We start from the raw sequence: 26762 nt of genomic DNA, 5'->3' as shown, positions 1-26762 counted from the left end.
ATCAAATGATCAGAATCGGTGGGAAAAAAAACATGATCGGGACATTCCTAATAAGCTCACAGCGTTGCGAGGCGCTGTGAGCATGTAAGATCAGCTATCTTCAGCGATATTCATCTGCGGGAAACGAGTCAAACTAAATCTAAAAGCCTCGACTCCTACAAGTCCCGAGTGCTTGTCAGGGTGGTGGTGGGGCCGGGGGAACCCCTTTTGGTGTTTTAAACGTTATGTTATAATTTAGCTATTTAAAAAATAGCAGATCTACAAGCTCATAGCGCGCCACCGAGCTTGTATAGGTCTGCTATTTTTGAAAAATCGTAAAAAAAAGAAAAAAGTGGCGCAAACCTTTGAATCTAATATATTCTTTCAAAGTGAAAGTTTTTTTAAATGGGTTTCAAAGCTCTTTGCATCGCTTGCAGTTGCGCCACGGAATGCAGCAGCTATATGGCTAAGCGTCACCGGTGGAGATCTGAGCACATGATCCCAGTTTCAGCTGCACTACATGCGCTGGCTGCATGCCGGTGCACAGATACACTCTATTCGCTGCTGTGGTTTTTTACAGTTCATTAAAGGTAGAGTAAGTGATTTCACTTAATTCAAATATCACTTATTTTTTTGTTTTGTTGTGATAATCCTCTCTACTATAGAGTGTGCTGACCATATAAGGAGTTCCTCCCTGTCCCCAGTTAACCCCTGGGGGTCAAAAAACCGTAGGTTTCGTTTTTGACTCTCTATCCTGATTGGACGAAGGCTTATAGGTCCCACAGCCAAAAACGAAACCTAAGGTTTTTTGAGTGAAATCACTTACTCTACCTTTAAGGTGAGGATTTGTTTTTAAATGCCATGTGGGGCTTTTTGCTTCCTTGTTTTTTCCTCCGTTGCTTTTTTTTGTTGCTTTGTTTATTGTTTTTTTTCCACAGAAGCATTATTTAAATACTGAGTTTGAAAAATAATAAATGGTGGCATTAACAGCTTCTCTTAAATAAACCCCAAAGGTATATGACACAAAAGAGTAAACGCGTTGAATTTTCACCCCAAAGAAAAAGGACACAACAGAAAACGAGACAAACAAACCTTAAATACAGGATCAGTAAAAGTTGAAAAATAAACGGCAGACAAAAACAGACAAAACGACAGTAGGCTACACAACATCCTATAAACAATCATAGGTGCATGATACATCCATAATCCGCATTACATCACAGCAATCCAATCACAGTATATACTTTTAAATCAAAAGTCCGGCAGTTCCTCCTGAGGAATAGAATAGAATAAGCACGACGCCAACCCCTTTAGCCACATGGCCCCAGGGTTATAGACCCTGTATGGGTCAAAACCATTGGGCAGCATGCGTCCTTGTTGGGCGTTTGTATAATTTATTTTAATTTGTATGCCCTGAGACACAATCACGGCTTTGTAACTTTATCCCTGAGTGTGCTTGGAGTTCTCCCCTCGGAGGGGCTTTTCCTTTCATCTATAGCTCTCTCTCTCTAGGCCAGAGAGTTGAGAGCATTTGAACTTCCGACCTTTCTGGACGCCGTGCTCCTGAAATTACATTTTTGGTTCGGTTTGTCAATGTCGTTTAACGGCGAAACCGTTTTGTCGTATATAACATCCATTTTAAAACCCTTAACCCATCCAGGACGGTATATATATATATATATAACCCCTTTTTGGTGTATTATGTCATACTTTAGCTATTGAAAAATAGCAGATCTACAAGCTCAATATAGCGCGGCACCGCGCTATAATGAGCTTGTGGATCTGCTATTTTTTTTAAAGTCTTGAAAATGCGGTGCAAATCTTTGAATAATATATACTTTCGGAGCGAACGTTTTTAACTCAAATCTTTGCATCTGGTGTATATATAGGTGTCCCTGAAACGACATATTTTCAGATGTGGATCCGTGGCCAAATATACAGACAATTCTGGGGGTCCTTGGCATGAAAAAAAGGTTGAGCACCAACTGACATAATAGAAACATGAGTTTTTTTTTCCTTCCAGAAACCTATAGAATCGGCCCTCAGCCGGTCTAAATGGGTTAAAATGCTTTGACACATGCTGTGGTGTATACGCTGTGCTGCTGCTGCTATATAGCGTAACACCGGCGTGCGTACACATGCTTCGGACATGACGCCTCGACCGACCTAGTCAGCGAAGAATGCATGCAAGGCGCAGGCGGTTTGTCGGAAACCTTACAGCAAGACCTTTTCGGTTCATTGTAGGTTGCTCGGGGGGGGGGGTCGACGTTCCGTCTCGTCAGGACGCTGTTCCCTTCCCCCGTGTGTACAGTGTTCTACAGTATGTGTGAATATTTTTGTTTTTCCCATATGAGGATGTAAGACAGAGGGGAGAGTATATGGGACACGGGAACAGTGCAACCGCATGAGTCACTGCAAAAAAAGTGGAAAAATGTTCAGAATGAGTGTTGAACGTCGACCTCAAATAACCCATTTTGACCTGAGATCAGATTCTAAAAAAAAATGTCTTCTACACATCCTGACAGTTTTCTGAAAAAGATATGTTTCTGTGTCAGTGGTTCTGGGATTTTTTCAAAAATTGCAGACCTACAAGCTCGTAGCGCGCCACTCGGTGGCGCGCTACGAGCTTGTAGATCTGCTATTTTCCATTCGGAGGGTCCTTGACGTGAACATGTTTGAGACGGTGTTGATTTCTTCGACTAGAACTGAGCCGAAACATGTCCGTCGACTATACCTTTTTCCACTGACCAAAACGAAATGGAAACCTAATAAAAGCTAAGCTATGACGACTAAAACTATGAGACTAAATATACTGACAATTTCGTCAACAAATAAAAACTTGACTAAAATGTTGGGAAGGGACTATAGTGGACAAGAGTGGACCAGTGTAAGTCATTTTGCAATTAGTGCGACATGTTGTGGACTTGTAGATCGGCTATTTTCAGCGAGTGTGAAAACAGTCATTGCGACGGCATCAAGGCACCGCCAAAACACATTTCAGTCGACTGAATCAACTGTAGATTTATAGTCGACTGAAATCCTATCGCATTTAGTCGACTAAAAACTAGACATTCCCGGTGACTAAAAAAAATTGACTATAAAACTAGACGGAAACCATTCAAAAGACTGTGACCGAAAACTCAAATCTGAAAATTAGCTGCTTTCTGGTTTCGAGAGAACATGGACGGCTCCAGCAGGGTTCATCTGGTGCTCTTTGTATGTCTCAGGTCGTACAGAAGGGGTTTTCTTTTTGTTTTGTTATACTACTAGTGGCACGCAGAAATGTTTCCCTGGCCTGGCACATAACTTAACATGACTTCACCCAAACCTCAGGCTGGTCCTCCTCCTCCTCCTCCTCCTCCTCCTCCAAACCATTAACCCATTTTGCGCGGGAACCCCTTTTGGTGTTAGCATTACGTTATGCTTTAGCTATTGAAAAATAGCAGATCTACAAGCTCATAGCGCGCCACCGAGTGGCGCGCTACGAGCTTGTAGGTCTGCTATCTTTTTAAAAAATCGAAGAGCGACTGACATAGAAGACATTTTTTAGAATCTGATCTCGGGTCAGAATGGAAAACTGTCAGGATGTAGAAGACATTTTTTTTTAGAATCTGATCTCGGGTCATAATGGAAAACTGTCAGGATGTAGAAGACATTTTTTTTTAGAATCCGATCTCGGGTCAGAATGGAAAACTGTCAGGACGTAGAAGACATTTTTTTTAGAATCTGATCTCGGGTCAGAATGGAAAACTGTCAGGACGTAGAAGACATTTTTTTTTTAGAAGCTGATCTCAGGTCAGAATGGCTTAAAGCCCCTCTCTGTTGTGTGCTGTGCTGTCACAGCACCATGTTTTGCCGTGCTCCCTCGAGAACCCAAAACATTATCACGAAAAATACCACAGTGCTTAACTCACTAGGCTGCAGGGCTGACATGATGGGTGTCACTGTGCTAAAAATAAAACCCCCAAGTTTGGTCAAAGACGAGCCAAGAGAGAAACGGCACCGCCGAATGGGTCTTGTTCTGTTGTGTGTGTGTGTGTGTGTGTGTGTGTGTGTGTGTGTGTGTGTGTGTGTGTGTGTGTGTGTGTGTGTGTGCGCGCGTGTGTGTGTGTTCTCCGCAGTCAGAAGGGGTGTGTAATTACAGTGCTGAGGTCTGTGGTCTGCAGGCTGTTTGTTTGTGGATAATCATTTATCAAGCGCTCCAGAGGCTGCGTTCCGCTTCTCATTGTTTTATCAGTGGAGTATACGCCACAACAGCACTGTCACTGCATGCATCACACACTCAGAATAGATGTCTCTCTCTCTCTCTCTCTCTCTCTCTCTCTCTCTCTCTCTCTCTCTCTCTCTCTCTCTCATACACACACACACACACACAGCCTGACACAGACATACGCACACACATTCAGACATCCATGCACAATCCACACATTCTTACACACATGCATACACACATAATTATGAACGCACACGGACAGGCAGGCAGGCAGGCAGGCAGACAGACAGACAGACAGTGCGAGTCACACATTGAAACACTGAATCATGCTGAGCAGTAAAACCAGACCCGTATAAGACAGACACCACAAGTGGAACACATTATGCACACATACAAAAGAAAAAACACGAATTCTCATTTTTAGCAAAACAATGGAATTAAGTCCAGATCTGTACCAACAGTTCCTCAAACGCACCGCTCTGTGTATGTGTCTGTGTGCGCGTGCGTGCGTGCGTGCGTGTGTTTGTGAGGTGTGCGTATACACTTCTGCTTTCCAAGCGTCTGTCTGACCTCCCAAGCCAAAGCGAGTGGTGCAGTCTAGCCAAGATCGGCCCATTTTTAGACATAGAAAAGGACTCGGTGTGTGTGTGTGTGTGTGTGTGTGTGTGTGTGAGAGAGATTAAACGTTTTTTTTTTTTTTTTTTTTCTTCATGTGGAAAGGAAGAAGAAAGCTTCAGCGTCTAAGCTTGTACTCTGTGTCTCTCTGGGAATGAACGTAACGTGTGAACACAGACGTGTGGAATGCTCGCGTCGAGCCAGACTTATGTAATCCACGGCCCGGGTCACGCAACGTTTAACGCGGCGTCGCCAGGGAGACGGAGCTATAGCGCGCGACGCGTTAGAGAGAGAGAGAGCACAATCACATGGTGGACGGTCTTTACTGAGTGACGTCGTCGCTATAGTCGTCGGGCAGAAAAGCTCTTATCTTCATGTTTTTAAAGGGATCGCGACGTAACAAAAAGTTTTTGTATATATATATATATATTTTTTTTATGTTTTCTGAGCTCAATTGCACCCAAGAAACCTGAACTTTGAACATTCAGTACGAGATTTTCCGTGGTCTGGGGTTTTGTTTTAAATAATTATACGCTCAAACAAGTGCTCAGTACACTCGGGCATGAAGGAAGCATGAGTTCAAGTCCGTTGCTCTCCCCTTGTCCCCCATATATGGGGGACTAGGTTGGTGGAGGGTGTGTAGAGCCCAGGATCACATTAGATGATTGACACAGGGGTGAAAAATGGGTTACAAAATCGTGGGATAAAAAATATATTTTAAAAAAAACAAGTGCTCAGATTTTCCTGTGGACTGTGATGTAACAGTCCACAAATCCCATTATATGACATAAGACTTTGCCAGCAGATGTCACCGTTGAGGCCTGTTTTGCCTGTTTTCAGTGCAGCTCAAAAGGCTTCGGAAGAAAAAGGCTGAGAAAATCCCAATTCAAAGTTCAGGTTGTGTGGGTTCAATTGAGGTCATAAAAGAAACACGGAAAAAAAAAAAAATGTCATGAAACCTTTTCCCCCATTTAGGCCTGACGTCAAAATAAGAAAAACGTTCGTTCCGAAAGAATATAATATTGAAAGATCTGTGCCGCATCTTTTACGATTTTTTCGAAAAGAGCAGACCGAGTGGCGCGCTACGAGCTTGTAGATCTGCTATTTCTCAATAGTTAAAGAATAACATAATGCTTAGTTAAAACACCAAAAGGAAAGAATGGGTTAAATTGACACTCTCAGCAGATCCACACACTACTTTAGACTTTTAGAGTATTATATGTCGATCCAATATAACTTGTACAATTGTACAATATATCCATAATAGGAGGGTGTTACCTCCTATAGGCTCCTACCAAAGATAACAGATCTACAAGCTATCAACACGTTGCGTTTTGACACATTACCGGTATTATTATTAGCTTGTAGATCTGTTCTTTTTAACACTTCTTTTGCTATACACTCCCAAAACCGGGAGGCATAATTAGTACCATAACGCTACCTCGTCGTATGTCTCTCTAGAAGCATTAATTAGAAATAACCAACAGAACATCTGCGTTATTATCAAAACCATGGCGAGAATGACGGAACGTGTACCGTGTAAACTAATACAGTAACATAACTTCTGATGTAACGTGTTGCTTTTGTGAATGCCAAGTAAAACGTAAGGTAATATTATTACTTTTCCTGGGTAACTTGGCCATGCAGGACTGATCCTATAAGTTTTCATTTAACTCTTAAGGTTGTGAAAAAGGACCCTTATGGGTCCATTTTCACACTCTCTTAAAGGGACACTTCACCCTTTTTGCAAAAAAATATATGTTAATGACGTTTAGAAGCTTTAGAACACTTTCCTGGGGGGTCTTTATGTGTGTAATATGTGGTTTTAGATATTTTAGATTGTAGCAGTGAGCCTGGGTGTCTCTGATGTCATGGACACTGGGCTCACTTCCTTCCTGGACTACATGTTGTCTCAGTAAGACAGCCCTCCACCTATTCACAAGGAGGAGCAGTGCACCAAATAATTATGGGAATTGTAGTCCAGGAAGGTAGTGAGACCATGACATCAGAGACATATCTAAAACCACATATTACACACATAAAGACCCCCAGGAGTGTGTTCTAAAGCTTCTAAACGTCATTAACATATATGTTTTTGCAAAACGGGTGAAGTGTCCCTTTAAGGGTCGAATGAACACCCGTGATTGTGCTGTGAGTAATGTCTGGGGCCATACTGTAACAACCACCCCTGTTTTGTTTTGGCACCGCGAGGCCACTCCCATTCTGACCTGAGATCAGATTCATACGAGGTTTCCACTGGACACACACTGGTCTGATTAACCCATTCTGACCTGAGATCAGATTCTAAAAATGTCAGTCGTTCTTCGAATTTTTCAAAAATAGCAGACCTACAAGCTCGTAGCGCGCCACTCGGTGGCGCGCTATGAGCTTGTAGATCTGCTATTTTTCAATAGGTAAAGCATAACATGATGCTAACACCAAAATGGGTGCCCGGTCAGAATGGGTTAAAAATGTGTGTAATGCTGTTCTCTTCTCGTCCATGTCGAAGTGGTCGTTGGTAAATATCAACTAGAATAATTATTATGTTCTGGATGCACTGATATCTCTGTCTTTTTCTCTGGCTATATAAAGCCTATTTGTGTGAACATTCTATTCCATTCAGTTCTATTTCTTATCTTTCCCGGGGACTCCAGCCGCCCCTTTAACCTTGCTCCATTACATTATTCTATTTTATTCTACTTCATGTGTCTTATTTGTCATGTAACTATCTCTCTCGTATAGATCTGCTATTTTTCAATAGCTAAAGCATAGCATAATGCTAACGGTAATGGTTTTAACCCATTCTGAACGGGAACCCCTTTTGGTGTTCTCATCATGTCGTGCTTTAGCTATTGAAAAATAGCAGATCTACAAGCTCATAGCGCGCCACCGAGTGGCGCGCTACGAGCTTGTAGGTCTGCTATTTTTGAAAAATCGAAGAACGACTGACATTTTTAGAATCTGATCTCAGGTCAGAATGGCTTAATCAGACCAGTGTGTGTCCAGTGGAAACCTCGTATGAATCTGATCTCAGGTCAGAATGGGTTAACATGGTATATACTGTATTGAATCATTTCCCTTATATAACACAACACAGGACACGGGGCGTGCGACTGTGGCTTCTGCCAGTGCGCTCCGGACTGGCAGGGCGAGAACTGCAACTGCTCGCGGCGCACGGACACCTGCATGTCGGGCCTGGGCCTGCTGTGCAGCGGCCGGGGCCAGTGCGTGTGCGGCGCCTGCGAGTGCACGCAGCCGGGGGCCTACGGGGCCACCTGCGACAAGTGCCCCACCTGCCCCGACGCCTGCACCATGAAGAAGTGAGACTGTGCACGCGCACGCACACACACACACACACACACACACACACTGAGTACGGTACTACTACTAGGCATGTAACGATACACTCAACTCACGATACGATACGTATATCACGATATGAGGTTCACGATACGATTTTTTTAACGATATTTTCAACACAATGATTTTCCAGACCAATGACCAATTTATTTTTATTTTTTTAGATTTATCTTCCCCCCGCCCCCCAAAGCTTTTTTCACAATTTTTATTTAACTTCATTGCAAAGATAATTGCCTTCCTTGATGTATTAATGAGCATCAATAACGACCATCACCTGGGGCACAGTCACAGACACATTATACAGCTCCCCTCTCTCCAGGCCTCTACTGTCTCATTTCTCTCCAAAATCATGTGAATATGATGTGATTACAGCTGACATTTCTTATCACACACTAGGTTTTTTTTTTTTTTTTTTTTTTTATCGATTTTTTTTTAAAATAAATCGATACACATCGTCGGGATATAATATAGATATATCGCGATATACGATACATCGTTACATGCCTACTAATCCTTTTGGAGTGTTCCGCGTGTGAGCGTGTGCGTGCGGGGGTGTGGGCGCTTGGGGGGCGATAGTGTTAGTAGTAAACAAATGCATTGGCGCGGCGTGAGTGTGGAAGGGAGGCGACATTGGCGGCAGTGCAATGACCATTGTTTTCCCGCGGGTGGCGTCGAGGCTCGGCGTTCGGCGCGACACGAGGAGACGGCGGACGAACGAACGACGCGGAGGGTATATAAGTGTGTGACGTCACACTGCCGCATGTGAAGGACGACGTTGCAGTAGTGAGTATAGGGCGGTCTCGGCATGGCGTATAGCTGTTGACTTTGGGTCCTAGCTTGTCCGTGTGTCGGGTACAACATATAACATATAAGCCCTCCCTGGGTTTCTTTTCTCACCTGCACACACTTCTCTTTTATTGATGTTACCTCTTTGTATACTGTTTTTATTGTGCGACTAAACTAAACTAAAAAAAATGTTGGGTACAACTTCTCAAATGTATAATAGACATGCACTGACGGTCTCCTTGTGTGCGTGTGTGTGTGTGTGCGTGCGTGTGTGTGTGCGTGCGTGCGTGCGTGCGTGCGTGTGTGTGTGTGTGTGTCTGCGTGCGTGCGCGCGTCTGCAGGGAGTGCGTGGAGTGTAAGCACTTCAAGAGAGGCAAACTGTTCGAGGACAACAGCTGCTCCCGAATCTGCCGTGACGAGATAGAGCTGGTGGACAACATAGGTAAGAGCACTCTGACCCGACCCGACGTGACCCGACCGACCTGACGGAACCAGAACACACATGGAAGCACACGGCTATACTGTATATGCCCTATAATCATTTATTAAAAACATGTACAGTGTCCATGCCTTGGCTTTGTTCAACACACGGGCTGCCCCCCCAGACATGCCGTGTGTAACCAATGAGCACTAACTAACCCAACTGACCCGATAGTTGGGTTGGTGCTCATTGGCCAAAAAGGACAGCGCGTTCCCTGGTTCGGTCGCCGGGAATGTTCGCTGGTTGTCGTTATTCCATTCCATTATAGATGGCGCATTTATGTAGCATTTTATATTTATTTATTCATACGACGCGCGCCAACGGCATAGGACGCCATGCGAGGCACCGCCCTGCTCATTGGACGCCGTGCGAGGCACCGACCTGCTCATTGGACGCGCCATGCGAGGCACCGACCTTCTCATTGGACGCCATGCGAGGCACTGACCTTCTCATTGGATGGCCATGCGAGGCACCGTCCTGCTCATTGGACGCCATGCGAGGCACCGACCTGCTCATTGGACGCGCCATGCGAGGCACCGACCTTCTCATTGGACGCGCCATGCGAGGCACTTTGACCCTTTTCCACCGGTCGGTTCCCAGTGGGAACCGGTTCAGTTATTTTTGTTTCTTATAGTCCATGAGCCAGAGCTCCAAAATTGGAACGTTAATTATGAATTGAGTGGGCTAAAACAACACCTATATTAAATTGTTTATAGGATCAATATACGTACATTAATATATGATAACCCTTCCACAGTATAGTAGCTTTCTCATATTTTCTATTTTTTGCATGTTTTTTTTTTTTTTTTTTGCATATTTTTGGAGCTCTGGCTCATGGACTAAGAGAACCAAAAAAATAACTGAACCGGTTCCCCCACTGGGAACCAACCGGTGGAAAAGCGATGCCTGTGAGATCGAACCTGGAACGTACTTCCGGTTCCCAGTCGGTCGCTCTATACCTCCGGAGCCACTTGCAGCCTCGCTGTTCGCCGTATAGCTCCAAGTCTTTTGGACCGCGGAGATAGTATAGTGGATGTTTATGCCAGTTAAAATGATTTCTAAGCATTATATCTCATGTTTCTTGCGTCCTTCCAGTGTTCCATGACACCAATGCAGTGAACTGTACGTACAAAGACGAGAACGACTGCGTTGAACGCTTCCAGTACTACGAAGACACGAGCGGCAAGTCCATCCTGTTCGTGGTCAAAGAGCCTGGTAAGAATCACAGATATTATCCATGTTTTCTTTTTTACCTCGCCAACTTAAAGGGACACTTCACCCTTTTTGCAAAAGAATATATGTTAATGACGTTTAGAAGCTTTAGATCACTTTCCTGGGGGTATTTATGTGTGTAATATGTGGTTTTAGATATTTTAGATTGTAGCAGTGAGCCTGTTGTCTCTGATGGCATGGACACTGGTCTCACTACCTTCCTGGACTACAATTCCCATAATTCTTTGGTGCACTGCTCCTCCTTGTGGATAGAGCTGTCTTACTGAGACAACATGTAGTCCAGGAAGGAAGTGAGCCCAGTGTCCATGACATCAGAGACAACAGGCTCACTGCTACAATCTAAAATATCTAAAACCACATATTACACGCATAAAGACCCCCAGGAAAGTGTTCTAAAGCTCCTAAACGTCATTAACATATATATTTTTGCAAAAAGGGTGAAGTGTCCCTTTAAGGCACTGGGGCTCCTTGTGTGTGTGCGCTTTGCTTCCTTCAGGCCGCGTTACCATGTCTGCTTATTATAAGCAACCTTTGAATTGTTTTTTTTTTTTGGTGCTTGATTCTAGAGTGTACAGTAGTTGCTTATTTGGGCTGGCTTCCACATTTCTTCACATCGAGGAACCCCAGATTAATATGTGATTGTCCACAGACATCCATCTGAACATATATAACTGTGCCTTTTTTTTAATTAATTTTAAAAAAAATATTCAAAATATTTCGATTTATTCTCAATGTGTTTTTAAATAACAGATGTACACAACCTCACAATGTGTCGCTTGTGTGAGCTTGTATAGATCAGCTATTTTCATGTGTGCAGGTTCATGTTTTCACAGACCTGGTCACTTGTTTCTCTTGCAAAACTGGCAACACGGCAAGAGAAAGATGAACTTATGCACACACACAAACGCAAATATGAAAAAGGCGAACAGCCGTGTCCTGTAAGGTGGATACTTTTTAGGAGAGTCTTGCCAGATTCATAGATATTATAAGTATACCCTGCTTATATGAGACAATTTAACCCATTTTGTGCGGGAACCCCTTTTGGTGTAAGCATTATGTTATGCTTTAGCTATTGAAAAATAGCAGATCCACAAGCTCGTAGCGCGCCACTCGGTGGCGCGCTACGAGCTTGTGGATCTGCTATTTTTGGAAAATCGAAAGAGTCGACTGACATTTTTAGAATCTGATCTCAGGTCAGAATGGATTAATCAGACCAGTGTGTGTCCAGTGGAAACCTCGTATGAATCTGATCTCAGGTCAGAATGGGTTAAAATGAAACTTCCATGACGGTGCTGCAGTGCTGACATAACGAAGTGACATCATTCCGGATACAGTGTGTCAGCCCTTCGGTCGCCCGTCGCCTTGACCCATTCTGACCTGAGATCAGATTCATACGAGGTTTCCACTGGACGTACACACTGGTCTGATGAACCCATTCTGACCTGAGATCAGATTCTAAAAAATATGTCTTCTACATCCTGACAGTTTGATTTTTCAAAAATAGCAGACGTGTGTGTGTGTGTGTGTGTGTGTGTGTGTGTGTGTGTGTGTGTGTGTGTGTTTGTGTGTGTGTGAACTGTGAACTATTGCATTATAGTACATTGTACAGTATGCAAGAACACTTTAGCTATTGAAAAATAGCAGATCTACAAGCTCGTAGCGCGCCACCGAGTGGCGCGCTAAGAGCTTGTAGGTCTGCTATTTTTGAAAAATCGAAGAGCGACTGACATTTTTTTAGAATCTGATCTCAGGTCAGAATGGGTTCATCAGACCTGCAGTGTGTGTCCAGTGGAAAACCTCGTTATGAATATGAATCTGATCTCAGGTCAGAATGGGTCGTTAAACTCATGTCAATGAGTCTGAACCCTATTTTTTTTAATACTTCGGGGCTAAACGACAATTGGGTGTTTATTGTTTGTTTATGCCATGCCCAAAAAAATAGATCTTCCACGGCGGGTTATATAGTTTGGATAACAACAGAACACTGTATACAAAACCACCCTGTCTCGTCCGCGTTGCCTTGGCGGTAACACGGTGAATATATAGCGCGGGCAGAAAGCCCACCCTGGGCCTCATTATTACCAGACATTAACCCATTCTGACCTGAGATCAGATTCATACGAGGTTTCCACTGGACAACACACTGGTCTGATTAACCCATTCTGACCTGAGATCAGATTAAAAAAATGTCAGTCGTTCTTCGATTTTTCAAAAAATAGCAGACCTACAAGCTCATAGCGCGCCACCGAGTGGCGCGCTATGAGCTTGTAGATCTGCTATTTTTCAATAGCTAAAGCAAAACATGATGCTAACACCAAAATGAGTTCCCGTTCAGAATGGGTTAACACAAACTTTCATCTCCCCGCATTCTTGCTCTCCACTCCATCCTGTTGAGTGTTGAGCGTGCCTCTTCACCCTTCACCTCCTTCCTCTTCTTGTTAAGGAGGAGCGTGCGTGCGCGCGAGCGTGCGTGCGTGCGTGTGTGTGTGTGTGTGTGTGTGTGCTTGCGTGTGTGTGCGTGTGTGTGTGTGTGTGTGTGTGTGTGTGTGTGTGTGTGTGTGTGTGTGTGTGTGTGTGTGTGTGTGTGTGTGTGTGTGTGTGTGTCTAATCACCCCCGGTGCCTGCGGGGTATAGGTAAAGTCTGTCCTGCATGGGCCAGGGTTTTGGGGGGGGGTTTAATGGACGCGTGGGTTTCATTTAGGGAGCGCCTAGGTAGGGAGGAAGCTCGCCACGCACATCCCATTGAACGTGGGTATATATAGCGCCCCCCGCTGGGGAGAAGACGGTCGTAAAAAAAAAAAAGGCGCGTCGCTCCTCCGTGTCCCGCTATGGAGGAGCGAACGCGCTGATGCCACACAATCCTGAGGAGGGAGGAGAGGAGAGGAGGGGGGGAATAGAGGGGGGATTATCCCATTCTGACCTGAGATCAGATTCATACGAGGTTTCCACTGGACACACACTGGTCTGATTAACCCATTCTGACCTGAGATCAGATTTAAAAAAAAATGTCAGTCGTTCTTCGATTTTCTCAAAAATAGCAGACCTTCAAGCTCGTAGCGCGCCACTCGGTGGCGCGCTACGAGCTTGTAGATCTGCTGTTTTTCAATAGCTAAAGCATAACATGATGCTAACACCAAAATGGGTTCCCGTTCAAAATGGGATAAGATTGTATTGATAACATACTGTAACATACGGGTCGTTTCGAGGAAAAGCAATCTGATTGGTTGAAACGGCCTTCTAGCCGTGGGTCAAACCAGCACCGTTCACCACCTAATCAAAACGGAACAAGAATTCAGCTGCTCTGTTCTCCCAGAGCGCTTAGCAAACTCGGTGGCTATAGGCTATAGCTAGTTTCTTGGGACATTTGTGGTCGTATAGTGACTATACATCTGTCATTAAAACAATATATTTTTTCAGCCATTTCCTTCGTTTTAAGGGTAACTGTTCAGTGACGCTTCAGTGATGCTTGCGGAACTCGACTTCGTCTCGTTCCTTATACCGCATCACTGTCGTGGCAATAATCACGTTAAACCACACCCTCTCTAAAAGTAATGTATCCGAACAAGGCAGAGGCGTATAGCGAGGACTGGAGTGATAGAAGAGGAAGTGTGGCGCAGGAGGAGACAAACGAGCAGAACGCTATTAAAGCGTTCTTTCGGGCATGAGGCTTGGCTGACGGAGCACATTGTCAGACGCTCATGGAGGTCATTGCAGTGTTTGGACTGGGATCAGGTGCGCTGCGGGTCAGTGTTTGGACTGGGATCAGGTGCGCTGCGGGTCAGTGTTTGGACTGGGATCAGGTGCGCTGCAGGTCAGTGTTTGGACTGGGATCAGGTGCGCTGCAGGTCAGTGTTTGGACTGGGATCAGGTGTGCTGCAGGTCAGTGTTTGGACTGGGATCAGGTGTGCTGCAGGTCAGTGTTTGGACTGGGATCAGGTGCGCTGCAGGTCAGTGTTTGGACTGGGATCAGGTGTGCTGCAGGTCAGTGTTTGGACTGGGATCAGGTGCACTGCAGGTCAGTGTTTGGACTGGGATCAGGTGCGCTGCGGGTCAGTGTTTGGACTGGGATCAGGTGTGCTGCAGGTCAGTGTTTGGACTGGGATCAGGTGCACTGCAGGTCAGTGTTTGGACTGGGATCAGGTGTGCTGCAGGGCAGAGCGGTGCGCTGGAGAACATCTCGCGTGTCTTCCGTTTTTTTTTTTTTTAATATAGCTAGATAGCTATAAACACAACACGAGATCACGCGGTATTCGGTATTAGGGACATCCCTAGTTAGATTTGAAGCCAAGAAATAAATGCTCTAGACTATATGTCTAAAAATGGAAACAAACTTAAGAAAGTGGAAAGTGTTAGTTGATAAAACGCACGGGCAGTCGCAGTGATTTGTTTCGGAAGGCCTGGTATAGTACAGCATGTCGGCAGTGGCGGAAAGTAACTAAATAAATGTACTTAAGTACTGTGCTTAAGTACAATTTGCTAAGTACAGGATTTTGTACTTTACTTGAGTATTTCCAATTTCCAATACTTCTACTTGAGTATTTCCAATTTCCTCTACTTCTACTTCACTTACATTTTGGATCCAAATATTGTATACTTTTACTCCACGATACATTTATTTGAAAACGTACTAGTTACTATAGTTACTCGAAAATGGCAAGATCTACAAAATCTGCATTGTGCAGCTTGTAGATCGGCTATTTTCAAAAGGTTTTGTACACATTGTTGAACATTCTGCAACATGAGCACTTTTACTTTTAGTACTTTAAGTACATTTTGATGCCGCTATACTTTTGCACTTTTACTTGAGTAAGTTTTTTTAACACGGCACTTCTATACTTGTAACTACGAGTAAATACATCTACATTGCCGGTATTTCAACTTTTACTTGAGTAAAAACATTTGAGAGCTTTTTTCCACCACTGCAACATGTCAGCCATAATAATGACAGTGAACTGGAGGAGACGCCGGGGGACAGAAGATCAGGAAGTGGTGGTAGAGAGAGAGAGAGAGAGAGCGTTCACGGAGGTATAGTGGAGGAGAAGAATGATGGACAGAGGCCAATAACGGAGGAGGAGAAGAGTGATGGCGCGAGGCCAGCCGGAGGAGTGGGGCCTTTGATGTCGGCCATAAACGATGGTGCCGCTGTGCCATTGGCTACAGACAAACGGAAACCACAACACATACACACGCAGTATACGCACGCACGCACGCACGCACACACAGACAGACAGACAGACACACACACACACACACACACACACACACACACACACACACACTCTCTCTAAGGCAAAGCTGACTGTGTGCCTGCAGCCGCGAGAACCTCTTCTTTAACTTCACTCGATGTGACTCCTGCTGCTGATTCTTATATTACACATCACAGATGGCCTCCGAGTTCACTTGGTGATGTATGGTATATGCACGACCAGGGACGTGCACACATGGACATCAAAGGGGGCTCCTTCAGCCCCTGCCCTTTTACACCCGTCTGTAAAACAACGAACTGAGGGGACTGCCCTCTCCTCCAGAGACCACGAAATGCAGCATTTTTACTATACGGTGAAAGAAATGGCAACATGCCACTCCTTTCCCATGCCATGCCGGAAGAAGGCAAAGCATTCAGAATTGCTTTTTTTTCTCTCCGAAGTCTCCTGAACTCGGAAACGTATAGCATTTTTGTGTTGAACAGATTTGTTTCAAAACCCAAAACCGTACACGCCACATCTCCACCAGCTAAAGAGTTCTGTTGAGAAGCTCTCGATGCGTCGCAGCGTGACTCGTCGTGAGCTTGTAGATCTGCTATTTTCGCTGTTTTGGTCCAAAAAGTGCCCACTTACGGGATTTCAGCCCCTGCCTCTCTATAACACTCTCTGGGCTGTATTTTGCGTGTCTTAAGTACCAGGTCTTATTCCCTAACTTGAGTAAACTAAAGACCTGGAGGCGTGATCAATGCTCTTTGGCCACTCAGAATGGCCAAAGAGCATTGATCACGCCTCCAGGTCTTTAGTTTACTCAAGTTAGGTAATAAGACCTGGTACTTATAAGACACGCAAAATACAGCCCCTCTGCCTCTCAGCCAATCACAATTGCGAGGTCGGAAACTTAACTGTGATGTCACACTGTCACACTTATAAAAAGCTTGTGCCGCTTTAATGCGTTATACGGTACGGAGCTATAGCAGTAATTAGATGTTTATTATTTTAAAATAGAGCGTCGTAGTGCGGCTCAAGTCTAAATTCAGGTGTAGTCACTCGAGATGTCCGACGCGAGAGGAGGAGGCGGCGTCGCGATCGGCATCGACCTGGGCACCACCTACTCCTGCGTGGGCGTCTACCAGCACGGCAAGGTGGAGATCATCGCCAACGACCAGGGCAACCGCACCACGCCCAGCTACGTGGCGTTCACCGCCACGGAGAGGCTCGTGGGAGACGCGGCCAAGAACCAGGCGGCCGTGAACCCCGCCAACACCGTGTTCGACGCCAAGCGGCTCATCGGCCGCCGGTTCGAGGACGCCGTGGTGCAGTCGGACATGCGGCTCTGGCCCTTCGCGGTGGTGAGCGACGGCGGGAAGCCCAAAATCCAGGTGGAGTACAAGGGCGAGCGGCGGCGCTTCGACCCGGAGGCCATCTCCTCCATGGTCCTGGCGAAGATGAAGGAGGTCGCCGAGGCCTACCTGGGCCACGGGGTGAGCAGCGCCGTCGTCACGGTGCCGGCGTACTTCAACGACTCGCAGCGGCAGGCCACGAAGGACGCCGGCGCCATCGCGGGGCTCAACGTGCTGCGGATGATCAACGAGCCCACGGCGGCCGCCATCGCGTACGGCCTGGACAAGGTCGGCTCGGGGGCGGAGGAGCGCAACGTGCTCATCTTCGACCTGGGCGGCGGCACCTTCGACGTGTCCGTGCTGACCATCGAGGACGGCATCTTCGAGGTGCGGTCCACGGCCGGCGACACGCACCTGGGCGGGGAGGACTTCGACAACCGCGTGGTCGGCCACCTCGCGGACGAGTTCAAGCGGAAGCACGGGAAGGACGTCGGCCAGAACAAGAGGGCCCTGCGGAGGCTGCGCACGGCCGGCGAGCGGGCCAAGAGGACGCTGTCCTCCAGCTCCCAGGCGAGCATCGAGATCGACTCCCTCTGCGACGGCGTCGACTTCTACACCTCCCTCACCCGAGCTCGCTTCGAGGAGCTGTGCGCGGACCTCTTCCGGGGGACGCTGGAGCCCGTGGAGAAGGCGCTCCGCGACGCCAAGCTGGCCAAGGGAAGCGTCCACGAGGTGGTCCTGGTGGGCGGCTCCACCCGGATCCCCCGGATACAGAGGCTCCTGCGGGACTTCTTCAACGGCAAGGAGCTGAACCAGAGCATCAACCCCGACGAGGCGGTGGCCTACGGGGCCGCCGTGCAGGCCGCCGTGCTGTCGGGCGACACGTCGGGCAGCGTGAGGGACCTGCTGCTGCTGGACGTGGCGCCGCTGTCCCTGGGCATCGAGACGGCCGGCGGCGTCATGACGAGCCTCATCCGGCGGAACACCACCGTGCCCACCCGGCAGACGCAGACCTTCACCACGTACGTGGACAACCAGCCCGGCGTCCACGTCCAGGTGTACGAGGGCGAGCGCGGCATGACCCGCGACAACAACCTGCTGGGCACGTTCGACCTGGCGGGGCTCCCCGCCGCGCCCCGCGGCGTCCCGCAGATCGAGGTCACCTTCGACGTGGACGCCAACGGCATCCTGAACGTGTCGGCGCTGGACAAGCGCACGGGGAAAAAGAACAGCATCACCGTCACCAACGACAAGGGCCGCCTCAGCCGGGACGACATCGAGAGGATGGTGCGCGACGCCGAGACGTACCGGGCCGAGGACGACGCGCAGCGGGAGAGGGTGACCGCCCGGAACTCCCTGGAGTCCTACGCCTACCAGACGAAGAAGTCCGTGCTGGAGGACGCCGCGAAGATCGGCGAGGAGGATCGGAAGAGGGTCGTGGAGCTGTGCGACCAGGCCATCGCCTGGATGGAGAGCAACCAGCTGGCCGACAAGGACGAGTACGAGCATCGGCTCAGAGAGCTGGAGAAGGTGTGCGGACCCATCGCGAGCAAGGCGGGCGCAGCAGCGCCCCCCGCGGGCGGAAGCTACAGCGCTGGCGACGCACAGGGGACGTCTCAGGGCCCGACCATTGAGGAGGTCGACTAAAAACGAAGTGATGGACTTCACTTGACGCTCCTTCAGTTGCGAGTGGTCACTCCCCTTGCGCTCAAGTCTGATCTCTAATCATTTTGGGCAGCATTCCATCCTAACCTGACTTTGCCAGCTGGGGGCGGTATTGGGTCACCATGTTCCCCAACACCACATCCATCTGGAATCTCGCAGGGAGTTGAGCTAATGCCGAACCGCTCCATACCGAACCAATCGGCGTGAGCTAAGGGCGGGATATGTGCGAAACAGGATGTGAAGCTATACAGACACGTCAATATGATTGGTTGTGTTTTCACGCCCACACGGTGATAGACAAACGGTCCCATCCAATCATCTACCATGTATCTTGAAAAAAAGGAACAGCCCCGTCATCGAATTTGCTTCCGCGATCCCAGATCCCAATAAGCTGTGAAACAAACATGTGTAGCAAGCTTCTTGGATCTGGCAGCGTCAGGTTAATTCCATCCCCCTTGCGGGATCAAATCGGTCTAATTATTATTATTTATACATAATGTATTATTATTTCACCGTTTTAAAGAATCCATACATTGTAAATCCAATATCTGATTATGGGTTGTTGCCATTACTGTAATTTGAGTTCTGTTGTTGTTCATGAATAATTTACTGTACTTTATATTTTTGCTAAATTGGGAGGGATAGAGAAATAATTCATTATGTAATGTCTAAGTTAATGTATGCCGGTGTATTTCTATATAAACCGGCTCTCCACTGCACCTGTCTACTATACGATCATCTACGCTCCCTTATAGGTGGTTGGCAAACGGATTTGAGTGCAATAAGTTAGGAAAAGAAAAGTAAAATGTATACAGGTTTTATCAAAAGCTTATCAGATTATTTTCCCTTTACTCTTCTGTGTCGGCGCTCATCATCGTCGGTCTATACCAGAACAGTGGGCCCCTGAGATCGTTGGGAATTTTCATATAGTTTTTAAATAGGCCTTTTTTATTTATTTTATATCCACATTTATTTTTACAAATGAGGGGCCAACTACATATAATAATTGCTACTCAACCTGTGATATCCGGTCACTTTGGGGATAAATAAACTTCAAAGAAGTTGAAGGGTACATTTAGGTCTGATAATGATATACCGTGCGTGTTATAATCGTGTATACTTTCTGACAATTTTCCAAAGCATACATACGTATTCTTTATATTTTTGAGCGCCGCTCAATTCACACAAGCTATACACACAGCTTTGTGTTTGTGTAGCACGGAATGTGATGATTTGATTGGCTGGCTGGTGGTATGATGATGCGTGATGATAAGGGCGCCCCTCGCTTCACACAAGTGTGATTTCTGAGGGGCGCTATAGCCCCTCCTACAGTATATCCAGCTTTTAGTTCAATCCCCCACCCACCCCTTCCCCCCCCCCCCCCCCCCTCACTGTATATGTTTTCTTAACCCCTTTTACCTCCTTTAAGATGATGATTTCCTGTTTATTCGCTATATGCCAATCAAATCGTCACATACCGTGCTACAAACACGGACACGGCTCGTACACACAAACACACAAAGTGGTGCATATAGGAGGGCCTATAGAGCCCCTCAAAAAGGTAACAAGACAACTCACCCCGTTTCTGTTTTCCTCCCAGAATCTTCCCCAGTGAGGGGCGGGAGAGGCTGGACAGCAGACGGCTGGACTTTGAATTTCTCTAACTATAACACTTTCATGACAGCAGAACAGCCTAAGTACAAATATAATTTATGAAAAGCTACTACAGTGAAGTCTGTTCACAGAAGTTGTTGTGTAGGATATGTGGGGATTATCTGACGAGGTACCATTTGAGTGGGCAAAACCTTACATAATACTAAATAATACTAAATTGTTTATATGGGTCAATATAAGTAAAATAATATAGCCGTTCCACATGAGTATCTTGTTATATTTTTCCAAAAATAATTCAAACAGCCAATAGCGTATTACAAAGTTATCCCCCTCACTGGTGAAAATTCCGGGAGGAAAAACGGATTCAAGGCCTTGAATCTTCTTGAACCTTGAGTTGAAGTATAGTCTCTCATCTTGCCTTGCCTTCCTTCCTTCTTCCATGTCCACCAGACTGCCCCAAGGGCCCAGACATCCTGGTGGTGCTGTTGTCGGTGGCCGGCGCCATCTTGTTCCTGGGCCTGGCCGCGCTGCTCATCTGGAAGCTGCTGGTCACCATCCACGACCGCCGCGAGTTCGCCAAGTTCGAGGAGGAGCGAGCTCGGGCCAAGTGGGACACGGTGAGGTCGACGGCTTCTTACTGTACTGTACTGTACACCGTGTATCGTTTTGGTTCTTTTTCTTCTCTGAATCTGGAGGCGTTGGATTCTATGTTTTAATTTTATTTTATTGGCAAAAGAAATGAAGGAATCCGACTGAGATGTTTGAACAGGAATCTAGCTGTATACAGATCAAATGATGCTTCCTGTTGAGTACGTTCTCTATAGTGGCACAGGGGGTGGGGTGTTGTCCACCATCGCGGATGAGTCTAGGGGTTCGAATCCTAAGGCGCGATTCATACTCCTATTTTAGAGCCGAATAAAAGTCGGTTCGGCTCTGTAGAGCCTACAATGTGACGTAATTTGAGGTTCGGGGGTGGGGGGGCGGGTACCGTCCTAAAGTCGCCTCTTCGGTGCTACTGAAAGTTTCTGACGAGCCGAAATCATTTCGGCACTACAGCGGTAAAATAGGAGTATGAATCGGCCCTAAGCGTGTTGGAGGGAGGGAAGCGGGCAGGAGTAATTGGATGGAAACTAACACCACTGCGTCCTCCTCCCACTGGAGGCTCCTCACCGGGCAGGTGCGCCAGTATGGATCCAACGACACAGTAACAACAGTAAAGTGTGCGGAGGAATACAGGAAATTGGCATGACTACTAAATTGGGGGAAAAAAGGGGGAAGGGGGGGAAAAATCGTTCTTTTGACGTGTTTACACGACCATTTCCATCGTTGTCACATTGCCTTTCGTTGCTACTTCTGCTACTTACGGTTGTAGCTCAAATATGACTGAGGAAAGTGATGTCTGAATGCTGTGTGAGGATATTATGTGGCCAAATTTGACTATGGGGCTGCTATTGGATTTTGGATTTTGGATCTTTTTCGTTTCTCAGGGGAATCATAGCTTCAAATTGACATATTGGTTGTTCAGTTTGACCCAACAGTTTTGGAGATATGGCTTATATAGAGTAATAGTAAGAACATCAGCGAGTAAAAACAGCGAGTTGAGAAAAAAGGCTTGAAAGGTTCACTTCTGTGGACTCTTAACATTACCCCTAGCTACATGTCTAAGCATTTATTTCATATTTGCATGTCGATTTCAGCTCTGACACTTATTTCAGACGTACTTGTGTGTGTGAAGAGTCTGCCTGTGCTATTAACTCATTTTGGATTAACAAACAAAAAAGAAAACTCCTCTGGTGAAAAGCTGGAGGTTGTCCGATGGCAGGCTCTCTGTCAAATCTGGTCACCATGCCAACACCATGTAACACCATCTGGTTGTTGATGTTGGACTTTTTTATGAATGTATACCCGACCTGTATATACCACAGCCCTCCCCCCCTCTGTTCATTCTCACTATACATTCAAGTGAAATATCCTTTTAGTTTTTTGAAAAACATTTTCCAAACTAAATAAATACATCAGATCAAAGAACAATCATAATGTATTTCTGTACGTTTGAGTCCCTTAGGGGGAGGAAACATATAGCATTTATTTTGAGTAACAAAAACCTTATAGGTCCATTTTGTTGACCCTTTTTGAGTTCAAGGAATTGCCGTGTTATCCGTCTGTCTGTCTGTATCGCACGCACACACACACGCACACGCACACGCACACGCACACACACACACACACGTTTTGAATTATTTCTTTGTGGCATGCTGTTACCATGCTGTTAGAAGAACAAAAGGCTCCCCGGGGGAAGGGCTGAGTCTCTGAAATTAACTGATGCTAATTAGCCTCCTTTACTGGTAGTATAGCTGTGGCCTCGCACAGGCACGCACACACGCACATACAGTACTATGCACACACACACACACACATATGCACACGCGTCACACGCACATATGCACATACGCATGTTATACAGTGCTATACAAAACGCCACACACACACAGAGTACCTCAAGTGCATTTTGATGCCAATACTTGTGTACCGGTACCTTAAGTCAAGTATACCACTGCCGTTTTCTCCTCTGTGTCTTTACTGTAGTCTTTACTGTGTCTTTACTGTAGACTTTACCGTGTCTTTACTGTAGACCACACCCTGTCACCATAGAACAGGACGTGAACCGTCTGTGGTCAGAGAAGGACTCGTAACAACTGAACTATATAGGCCCTTACAAGGGCGTATACTATAGGGTGCTGGAAAGGCGACAACACGGAGACAAAAGGGATGATTAAAAAATGGTTATAACATTGGGACGTGACCCTCCTAGAAGATATTGAAATTCTTTAAAGTCATACAGTAAGTAACTGTATGTGTACACTCGAATTCCAAGTGTTAGAGGGGCTGACATCCCGTGAGAGGGCACTTTTGGACAGACGTATAGCGAAATATAGCGGATCTACAAGCTCACAACGCGTCGTGCTGCGACGCATTGAGAGCTTGCAGATCAGCTGTTTTCGGTGCGCAACCCAGCACTCTTTAGCTATAGTGGAGATGCCATGGTGTGTGTGACGACATGGATTTCGAAACAAATTTGTTCAACGCAAAATACTGCGTGTTCAAGTTCAGGAGACTTTGGGGGGAAAAAAAGCAATTCTCCTGAATGCATGCCTTCCGTCATGGCACGGAAAGGTAAGGTAGTGGCATTTGCATTTCTTTCACCGTGTAGTAAATGCTGCATTTATGGTCTGGTCAGTTGTTTTACAGACAGGGGGGGGGGGGGGGGGGGGAAGGGCAGGGGGGCCCCCTTTGATGTCTATGTGTGCACGACGTCCCTGTCACTGGCCCTATAGGTGACGTTAAATGGTTAAAGGATACGTAGCTTGCGGAGTTAGTTCAGTCAGCTATACATACTCGAGGGGTTCCATGCCGTGCTCAAGGGCGCATACATATACTCAAGGGGTTAACATGCTGCATTTCTATGTGGGTGCATACGTGTGTGCAAGACCCACACGTCATTCGCTGATGCGGCACTCAGCTGACCAATCGGGCGGGCTATATACTGAAGCCCGTCACACACCGTCTGCGAACTCATTCTACGACAAATATTGGTTAAATCTGTTCGTGAGTCGTCTGACTGAACTATAACTCTCTGTCATTTTGCTCCACAGGGACACAACCCTCTGTACAAAGGAGCCACGTCCACGTTCACAAACATCACGTACAGAGGCAAGGACTGATGCCGACAAACGACCAGGGACCATTGCCATGGACTCTGCTGGTTCTATCTGGAATGGCACCATACAGTGTAAAAAGAACAACACACAGTGTTCATTTAAATGGGGTGTAAGTGATATGTTTTTGTCAAAGTGTGAAGTGAGGGGCGCTCTTATCATCATCGTACATCATCATACGTCATCTCATTCCGGCCAATCCGAAATTGCGTCCTCACCTTCGTCTTCGATGTTTGTGTTTACACAAACACTCAAAATTGTCCATTCATTGTCAATGGCATTCAATCTTTGTGTCGGGACAAAATGTGGGTTACACACACCGAAAGCTGGACATAGGAGGGGGGCCTCAAAAAAAAAAAGAAGAAGCTCGGACACATTGTGGATTTCAGGGGTCCTTAACCCATTTTGACCTGAGATCAGATTCTACAAATTGTCTTCTACATCCTGACAGTTTTCTGAAAAAGCTACGTTTCTATGTCAGTCGTTCTTCGGATTTTTGAAAAATAGCAGACCTACAAGCTCGTGAGCTATGAGCTTGTAGATCTGCTAGTTTTCAATAGCACCAAAATGGGAAAAGGGAACGGTGTGTCTCAGTGGATCTCGGACGTCTTATGATGTCGGTCATCTATATGACATATCTTTGACGTATTGACGCCGCATCTGGGCGAGGTTTCAGCTCGATCACGGCCCCATTGACTGCTGTTAAATATTTAGATATATAAAACATGTGGACAATAATATTAGTTTGGAGGTACTTCTGTGGCCTATACTGGCAGTGTGTGCATACGACGTTTGGCACTAAGCGGTTCCGGCGCGAGCTTATTAATAGTTAACTAAAACGAACTAAATAAAAACTAGAAAAGAAAAACGATAACTAAACACTGTATTGTGTGTTTACAAAACTAACTAAAACTAACTAATAGACAAAAACGCCTTAGTTTTAGTTTTTGTCAATTTTTTTCTTTTTAGCTTAATCTGTAACTGAATATATGTATTTTTTAAATGCTATCTTTTCTTGAGTTTTTATTACATTTCAATCCTGCAACTGACTTATCCGTCAGATGCAGGATTGAAAACTAAAACAAAATAAATAAAAAACTAAATAAAAACTAGCAAACCCGCTCTAAAAACGAACGAAAAACTAACTGAATTAGAATACGTCAACACTAACTAGGAACGGAAAAAAAACATTGCATGGATGCACCTGGGACGTGTCCTCAGTGACGTATCCAGAGGTCATCGGGGTTTCCGGGTCTCCCAACATCATGCCCCTCACTCGTGGTGACCCTGGCATGTGGAAGGACTATATAGGCTCTGTGGGTTGACTCCTGTCCCGGGCCCCTCCTAGCAGTACGTCTCAACCAGGTCCACTCCTGCTCTCACCAGGCCCAGGACCTGTGCGTTACACACCAGACTCCAAAACACCAGACACTTTCGTTCAGGAGTGGCGGATTCTTGAGCCGTATAATAATAATAATAATAATAATAACTTTATTTATATAGCACATTTTCATACATAAAATGCAACTCAAAAGTGCTTCACATAAAAATAAAATAAAATAAAAATAACAAGCAGCGGAATGCCCGGAAACAAAAGTATAGGTCAATCATTACAATACACAGTATATACGATTAGCAAATAAAAATAGCAATACAAAACTATAGAACATTAAAAATGGTAAGGACATTTGTACCAGAACACAACATAAAACTAAACAAATGCCAAGTTGAAAAAATAAGTTTTCAGCTTGCTCTTATAAAAACATCAAGGGAGGTCGCCCTTTTAAGGTGCAGTGGTAGGGTGTTACCACCAGTGGTAGGGTGTTACACAACTTGGGGCCATAGACCCAGAAAGCCCTTTTAAGGTGCAGTGGTAGGGTGTTACCACCAGTGGTAGGGTGTTACACAACTTGGGGCCATAGACCCAGAAAGCCCTTTTAAGGTGCAGTGGTAGGGTGTTCCACAACTTGGGGCCATAGACCCAGAAAGCGGCCTCACCGGTGTTCTTGTGTTGAGCTTTGGGTCATTTTAATAGAGGAGTGGATGAAGATCTGAGTGTTCCGCAATGGTTCCCGCAAGGCTCCACCGGGGGCCAACGGTGGTGCTGCAAAGGGCTCCGTTTGCGGCTTGAATGGCCCTCCTAAAGGCCTCGATCAGCGTGGGTCTGTTGGGCCTGATCCTCCTCACGGAAGACACAGTCTGGGGCGCCGACCCATACTGCGAAACTATACTAATAATAACTAAAACTGAACTATAAGGGGGCACGGTGGCACAGTTGGTAGTGCTGTCGCCTCACAGCTAGAAGGTCCTGGGTTCGATTCCCGCTGGGGACGCTGTGGGCACCGGCGGCGTGTTCCCTCCTCCGCGTCATCAGTGCCCATACCCGAGGCGGGGGTTGGCGAAAGGGCCTTTCTGTGTGGAGTTTGCATGTTCTCCCCGTGTCCCCTAGGGTAGATACCCTCACAAAAACATGCCGTAATCCTGGTCTCTAAACTGCCTCCCCCTGGCCAGCCGGGGCGCCTGATGGAGGGGAAAGGAACTGGTCGGAATAACGTG

At 46.3% G+C, this 26762-nt stretch overlaps 2 protein-coding genes across 3 annotated transcripts in view; both read left to right on the top strand.

The window, feature by feature from the left end:
• Positions 1 to 25362, top strand: part of LOC308332876 (integrin beta-3-like) — a 49498-nt gene extending 24136 nt beyond the window's left edge. For both annotated transcript variants that reach the window (XM_080788998.1, XM_080788997.1), the window contains exons 12-16: positions 7905 to 8127; positions 9295 to 9395; positions 10530 to 10649; positions 20941 to 21107; positions 24144 to 25362. In XM_080788998.1, coding sequence (XP_080645124.1) covers positions 7905 to 8127; positions 9295 to 9395; positions 10530 to 10649; positions 20941 to 21107; positions 24144 to 24212 — 680 coding nt within the window. In that variant the 3' untranslated portion in view covers positions 24213 to 25362. The remainder of the gene's footprint in view (positions 1 to 7904; positions 8128 to 9294; positions 9396 to 10529; positions 10650 to 20940; positions 21108 to 24143) is intronic.
• On the top strand, positions 16982 to 18858 carry LOC308333075 (heat shock 70 kDa protein 1-like; the record flags this gene model as incomplete). Its single annotated transcript, XM_080789271.1, has 1 exon — positions 16982 to 18858. Exon 1 carries the CDS (start codon positions 17197 to 17199, stop codon positions 18856 to 18858), a length of 1662 nt encoding a protein of 553 aa, XP_080645397.1. The 5' UTR covers positions 16982 to 17196.
• Positions 25363 to 26762: the final 1400 nt, after the last annotated feature.

Source organism: Protomyctophum bolini (assembly GCF_963924005.1).
Source record: "Protomyctophum bolini genome assembly, chromosome: 18".
NCBI classification, from domain to species: Eukaryota; Metazoa; Chordata; class Actinopteri; order Myctophiformes; family Myctophidae; genus Protomyctophum; species Protomyctophum bolini.
This window is presented reverse-complemented; position numbering and strand designations above follow the sequence as displayed.